At 34.0% G+C, this 7,582-nt stretch overlaps 1 protein-coding gene across 1 annotated transcript; it reads right to left on the bottom strand.

Moving 5' to 3' along the window:
* Window positions 1–2,262: 2,262 nt before the first annotated feature.
* LOC21395255 (protein FATTY ACID EXPORT 3, chloroplastic) lies at window positions 2,263–6,259 on the bottom strand. Its single transcript, XM_010094488.2, has 7 exons — window positions 5,781–6,259; window positions 4,485–4,869; window positions 4,010–4,177; window positions 3,841–3,887; window positions 3,701–3,738; window positions 2,864–2,967; window positions 2,263–2,644 (listed from the first exon to the last, which is right to left on the bottom strand). Exons 1-6 carry the CDS (start codon window positions 6,033–6,035, stop codon window positions 2,877–2,879), a joined length of 984 nt encoding a protein of 327 aa, XP_010092790.1. The 5' UTR covers window positions 6,036–6,259; the 3' UTR covers window positions 2,263–2,644; window positions 2,864–2,876.
* Between the last annotated feature and the right edge of the window lie 1,323 nt (window positions 6,260–7,582).

The raw sequence follows: 7,582 nt of genomic DNA, 5'->3' as shown, positions 1-7,582 counted from the left end.
GTTTGTATCTTTGTATCTTGTTCCACATAAAATTGCAAATTTTAATGTATAATAGAAAAAGGTGTTTACAATAATAAAATTTAAGTTTTTATTTATTAATGAAAAATAATGTATATTATACCTGTGAATCAACTAAAGTTTTTTTGAGGGGAAAATGGAATATCAGATTAAACCAAGCAACATTCTGCGAAAAGTAAATAGTGGTTTCTGGCAAAAATAAATTGCCAAAAACAGCAAGATTCGGCTTAAGCAAATACCATCGCCTTTTATAATTAAATTTCTGTAATTACATAATATATTTAAGTTTTGTAATTCATTTAATTATTAATAACTACAAATTTATAACGTTATACGCAAATAATGATTTATCTGGCTTGTATAAGCATTGAGACTTCTCGTTCATCATCGTCTTCAATATTCACGATACCTTTGGTTACAAAAATTAATTGTATAGAAACTTTGCCAGAAAAATATAAGTTCTCTTTGTGTAAAACTTCTTAAGCTGGCATTGTTTTAAATTATTTTATCATCTAAAAGTTTAACCTACGTGTGATTGTACTAATATACACTCAAATATAATTGTCTTTATATGAAAATCAGACGATACAACTTATCTTTCTTGAAGAATCCACCTTACAATCTCAGAATTTTATTTAGATATTTAAAATATATTCTCATATTCTGACTTCTGATACTTGTCCAATTATGTAGTAAGTGTCTGTGAAGTTTTGCTACGTTTCATGAAGTATTTAATTTTATATTGATTTTAAATAACAGTTCGGAAATCTAAGTTGTTATTTCTGAATTTTAACAACCACCGAGGATTTATTTAGTGTAATTTCATTCCCAAATCTTTTATAATTCTGTGATAAGAATTAAATTATATTGTTGACTCAAATCCATATATAGATTCAGTGGATTTACCCTAATCCACAATGGTTAATGGACTCAAATCCATAGATTGTGTCTTTCAATTTGTCAATGGGTAAGATTAATTTTAATTGATAAAAAATTCAATAAGTTGAAAACACAATATTATAGATAGCTGGGAGAATTATTTAATAGACGTGGATATTCACTACTTCGTTAAGAAGAGTAATAGTATTTTCCCAAATTTCATCTTTTGACCACACACTGGGGTTTTGTAGGTATTTTCTTAAGTTTATGTGTTAATGTATTTTTTCAATATTTATCATATTCAAAAATATTAAAAAAATAATTTATTAAAAAATATCCATAAATTTTATATTTTTGCGATATTTTCTCTTTTTTTTTTAAAATATGAAATACTGATATTTCTACTAATACCAATACTTTCCATCCCTGTACACAAAATTAAACCATAGATATTATATATTCTTTATTTTTCCCCTCTGAATCGTAGACATTCTTTTATTTGATTACCTTAAGGGTTTAATTTTCTTGTTTTTGAAATTTTGACGAAACTAAAGTAAGTAAATAACAGGTTTTAAAAACATTTGAGTAAATAGTAAATTGACTATGTAAATAGAACATTCATTAAGTAAATAATCTACTTACTGGAAGTAAAAAATGGATTTACTTAATAAATTTTCTATTTATTATTATTTACCCCAAATATTTTAAAACCCGACATATACTTCAATTATTTACTATGCAAACACAATCATTATCTACTTCTTTCCCCCTTTTTTTTTTCGAATATCTTTGCCCACAAATTCAAGGCCGAGCAAGACAGGATCATTGTTGCCATCACAGCGGTTTTAGAGTCGAAAATGACCACCTCCCAAAAACAATTAGCATGGTGGCCGTGATAAGCGCCATGAAATTGTGGATATTATGGTTCAAGTGCAGGCAGGAGTTGTACTAGATTCAAGCGCGATGAGTCAATACACAGAGCACATTAGGCACGCAAATTCTTTGTTTTCTTTTCATTACTCTCTTTTGGCTCATGTACAAAATCTGATATGAACCTTGTCCAATTTTCTAATTTATATCCAAACAGCTTGCTAAAAGTAACTTGGGAAATGTGAACTGCATCAAAACATTAATTCAGCCTAATTAAGCTAAAATAGACCAGCACATCCATAGCACATGTATTAACAGAGAAAATCACACACGTAGCTTATCAAAAAAATAAAATAAAATAAAATAAAACGCACACACACGCACACAAAAAAAGAAAACAGAAATCATAGCATTATAAGACTAAACAGATATGTTACCATTTAAACGGAAATGGTTTATGATATACTGATTATGATATAGTCAAAACACCGTTAAATCATGTATGGTGCCCACAAACATTCGTCCAAAAATTCATGTAAATTTTCACGCTTCACAATCTTATCATGCAAATGGCAGAAAACTCCGCAAGGCAAGCTCACGTTTTTATCTTTTATTTTTTTTTTCATTCTCTTCTTCTACCTGTTCTTTTTTTGTCTTAAGATCAAGAGCAAACGACCAAAAAAAAAAAATTACAAAAGGACTGGTTCTTGCATCTCTCCAAGCGTGAAGGAAGCAAATTCAGTGACACAATCAACATCTATATTTTCACCCTAACGAAGAATAAATATTACAAAACAAAAACTAACAGTTTCTGATGCCTCGTACACCAACAGTATCGAACAAAATGCTTCTGAATTCCAAACTCTGAGCTCCTAACCTGAAGTATGTGAAAAGGTTACTTTCTTTTACTTCAAAAGAAAAAGATATACGTCAACTCGTTGAAGTTTAGTCACGTCACGTTAATTATATTCATAAATTTCAGAAACTGCAGGCGCTAAAGAAAAGGGAAAAAGACGGATCTTATAATGTGAACCACAATTTATTTACTTTTACTAGGAAGTACATAACGCATAGATTAGTGACAAAATTAACCTACCCTGCAATTGCCTTTAACTTTCTGCCTTATCTCCCAAGTGTGACCCTTCTTCCTGTTTTCCATCTCGTGTGATCCTGTAGATATAGAAAGCCAGCACAGCCCCACTGCACAAGAAAAAGGCAATTATCATATAATTGTAGCACTGAAAGGAAAGAGACCAGCTCTGAATAACGGCCATCTGTCATAACGTCCTGAAGAAAATATGTTTGAGAAACCTATCTCAGTGACTCATGAAGCAGTTCAGCAAAGTTATGGAGAAAATCCTAAATGTTTAGATTGCTTGCGCATGCAAGAGTGCATCCTTGATATCTAGAGGTTTTTGCAGCTCCCAGGTCCATTATATGACCAAAAAAACAAGGTAGCTGCTTAAGGGGACAAATGAGACGAGATGACCAAAATGTATCCGTATTTCCTGGAACCCAGATCCTGAATATCTAAACCAAACAAATCCGAACTACCAATAAAATATATACGTAAAAAATATCTGTAGATCCTGTGGAGGGACTTTGACTTGTAAACTGACACCATCAAACATCACGGAAGGTCAACGTCACTATATACAAAAAGAACACAAAAATACCAAATCCACCTCAGACTTGATAAAAAATAACAGTAAATGTGTTGGTAACTAAGCATGACAAATGACTGTCGTAAATTCATAATATATCATTCATCTGTCCTTAAAAGACCATAGCGCTCTTTCTCTAACCAGAGGATGAAGCGGAAAAGAAAAACAATGACAAATAATAGTCATGATGACCCAAAGCAGAACAAAAGGAAACCAAAATAACATATTGATGAACACTGGAGTTTAAAATATAAAAGAATCACAATAACCTGACAGCCATTGTCAGAACACTGATAAGTGATGCTCTCTGCAAAGAGGAAAACAAGAAACAGAAATATTAGGAGTTTGAAAGGTCTATCAAGCATCAATTGAACTCGTACACTAGGCAACAATCGCAATAACCCATTACCTGTGCCAGCAAGTGCGCCTCCCTCAGAAAAATAATACTGGATATAGCTGCAGATAATCATAAAACCAATATAAATGAACCTGTACAGACATCTTCTAAAAAGTATAAAAGGACAAAAAAAATTGACAATTTCGATATCTAGTATCACACGAATGATCTACATACTAACCTGCTTGCCCTTTCAGGGCCAAAGGAGATCGTTCTCCCCGCTTATATGATCTTAAACTCGAAACACTTAGAGCCAGAAGAGTACCACCAAGAATAACACCAAATCTAATGCCAGCAGTGTTTCCTGTTACCATGAAGGAAAGAAATCCACCAAGAGAAAGGACTAAACCTGCAAGGAAAAGAAAACATGAAATGAACAAATAAATAAAGTCCGGAAATTAAAAGATTAAAAAAGTCCTAAACATCAAATTCTTCTAACTCATATGCAAAAACATATAAAAATTGCATAACACGTCATCTCAATGAAACCACTTTCATTGTATGTCTGATAGAAACTCATATTTACTGTAATTGCTCATTGAACTTTTGCATCTTCAAGCATTAATTGACTTGGATGAAATCATTAAGAAATCTCATTAAAATCACAAAAAGCAAACTTTTCCAGACAGATTTTTATGATGAGTAGTTACACTTACCATATGGTATCCCAACACGAAAGTCATGGATTCTTGAAATGTCATTCAGATCGTCAGTTGACGAGGAGAGTGTTTCCACAATTTCTTTAACTTCAGGAGACTGTTCAGAAGCTGTGGAAAGATATTCTTTTCCATCTTCACTAATTTCTTTTGCTATCTCGCTCAAATCCTGCGCTGCTTTATCAGCTTGTATTTTCAATTTCTCTGAAGTTTCTTTTAAAATAACCAGTGCTTTCTTAGAGTATATCTCATATGCTTCTTGTGATACGCTTTGAATCTTCAAGGCTTGTTCTTTAAAAGAGTCTAGGGCCTCTCTCCAAGCTTCCTGAGATTCTTCGGCTCCCAATTTGGTATTATCCTTTTCCTTCTCCACTTCAATCTCTGACTGGCAATCATAACCAAGGGAAGTTATGGGAGTCGGACAAAAGAAAGACCTTATTCATATAGTCATCATATTACCAGCATGAATGTAGGAACAAAATCAGATTCACAGAATGTAAAAACTAAAACACCACAATTCCCTTTGCATCGATATCTTATTCTAGCCCGATTCTGCAATAACTTTCACACCTCAGTTTTTTGGTTCGAATTCAACTAAGTGTGTGCGTGTGTAAATATGTAAATACATATATATAAGAGTTTCAAAATACACACGATGGAAGAGTTTAACCCTGGTATAAGGTTTTCGCCTCTCACCATATTTTTCCCTCTAATTGCAGAATTGCGTTCCAAAATGAACAATAGAAGATCAGGAAACCTTCTACAGCACAGGAAAAACTATGTCTGGAGAACATTCCATATACATTTCTTAAGTTGCTTTGAGAAACGAGCCTCTTGATTGCTCCAATGACAAGCAATTCAAAATATAAACCCAGAGATTTCACACAGGAAAAGAAACAAGTTTAAATATCAATTCCTAGGGAAATATAGCAATACAGCATCAAAATTTCCAATTCAAACAAGACTCCTAATTAATCCTATGCATCAACTTCAATCATCACACACACACGCACACAAAAAAAAAAAAAAAAAAAAAAAAAAAAAAACCCCAAAAACTTTAAAACAACCCAGAAATCTTTCTCACTTTGTAAATAATCACAAACTTAAACAACACCCCCCCCCCCCCCAAAAAAAAAAAAAAAAAAAAAAAAAAAAAAAAAAACTCTCACAAGCTTTTAATCAAACACTAGACATGCATTGGACAAAACCTCCTCGAAAACCCCTCATTTCAATCCAAACACTCAAAAGCTAGCCAAAATTCACCCACAAAACCCTCAAAATTCCTCCGGAGCTTACCGATTCCTCATGCGAAGCGGCGAAGGCGACCACCGGCCGATTCCACAAGCTCCGGCGATGCAGAGAGGAGATTCCGGCCGGCCGAAAAAATGCTCCGAAACTGCGAGTTCTGAGCCGAGGATCGAACCGGAGAGAAGCCGGCGAGGGAGACAAAGCCACCGTAACGGCCCTCGGCTTCTTCGCCGGGAGAGAAGAACCTGAGCTAATGTTAGGGTTAGGGTTTAAGAGAGAAAACGATTCCAGAGTGACAGACATGGTGTAATCAGTAGCGTTGTGGAATCTGTACTGAGAAATAGAGAGAGAGAGAGAGATTGATTTGTTTTTTATTCGGAGACGACGCCGACGACAATCTTTCGAAGGCGTATTTATATATTTGTTAATTTGTAATAATTTCAACAATATGACCAAATCAGAGATTGAAACGAGGCTGTTTTGTCCAAAGTACGCCAGGGGGTGAGATGCGCAGTGTTGTGTCCTTGTTTGTTTGGCTGGAAAATAAAAGGAAAAGAGAGAGAGAAAGGGAGAGAATAAAAATTGGTTAATTTCACTTCTGGTACTAAATTACGTTTTATGTCTTATTTTGACCTTTGAACTTTAAAATGGTAACAAATTAACCCTTTTTTTTATTCGTGGAAAAATAGAAATGCACCCAAGTTACGTTGTTTATCTTATTTGGTCATTCTGTTTATCTAATTTGGTCATTCAATCGTAAGAATCGCTAAAAACTCAATGCAATTTTCTTTTTTGAAGTTTTGTTGATGAAGAATAAGATAAACACTTTAATGTCACGCTGTTGAAGAATGATATATGAAATTAAAACTTAGCTTTTACATACTTTGTTGGCCAATGAGCTAGCGTATAAAGAATTATAATTGTTTTTTTTCTTTTTCATTATTAACACTTTTATTAATTAAGTATCTTAGGATCGGGCTAGTGGTTCGTTAAATTATAAGGTATAGTTTAGAGTGTAGTTTGTGATATGTTCAATTCTGGGGCTAAAATGAAACAGGAAACATAATTTGCAGGCCAAAAGTGAAATTAACCTAACAATAAATAAAGATGATTCATGCCTTGTTGACTTGTTGACACATATGTTTGTTTTTTGTATTCATTTATGATTCTGAATCACGATTCATAGTTCTCTCACTACAACAATAAAGGTCATTTGCGACAACATATGTCGTCGCAAATATTTCATTATTTGCGACGACATGTCATCGCAATTAATCCCCATTAAATAAATTAAGCATGTCGTCGCTAATAAGTTCAGTGTCGTCACAAATAGTTTAGGCGCGCAATTTCTAATGGCGCGGATTTTTGCCGCCAAAGGGAATCCATTTTTTGCAACGATTTGTCGTCGCAAATATCTTATTAGTTGCAACGACACGTGTCGTCGCAAATAATATCACTCTATTTGCGACGATGTTTTCTCTTTGTCGTCGCAAATAAGCTATACACATTTGACCAAGAACAAACACGAGGAAATGATTATTTGGGACGACATTATGTTGTCGCAAATAATTTCCAGATGTGGGTTATTTGTGACAACTTTTAAATTTATTTGCGACGATAATGTCGTCGCAAATAAGTCTAATCTATTATACCATAACTTCTTCCTCTTCATTTTTCCCCGATTTCAATCTCTCTCTCTCTCCTGCTAACTCTCTCTCCTTCTTCTTCCCCTCACCACTGCCACCTCCGCCCCCACTGCCCGCCATCTTCTCTCTCTCTTCCATTCTCTCTCCCCTTCTCTCTCTTCCCTTCTTTCTCTCTCTCTTCCCTTTTCTCTCTCTCTCTTCCGA

This window comes from Morus notabilis, unplaced genomic scaffold (genome assembly GCF_000414095.1).
Source record: "Morus notabilis unplaced genomic scaffold, ASM41409v2 Scaffold490, whole genome shotgun sequence".
In the NCBI taxonomy this organism is placed as follows: domain Eukaryota; kingdom Viridiplantae; phylum Streptophyta; class Magnoliopsida; order Rosales; family Moraceae; genus Morus; species Morus notabilis.
Note: the sequence above shows the minus strand (reverse complement) of the source record. Positions and strands in the feature narration are given on the sequence as shown.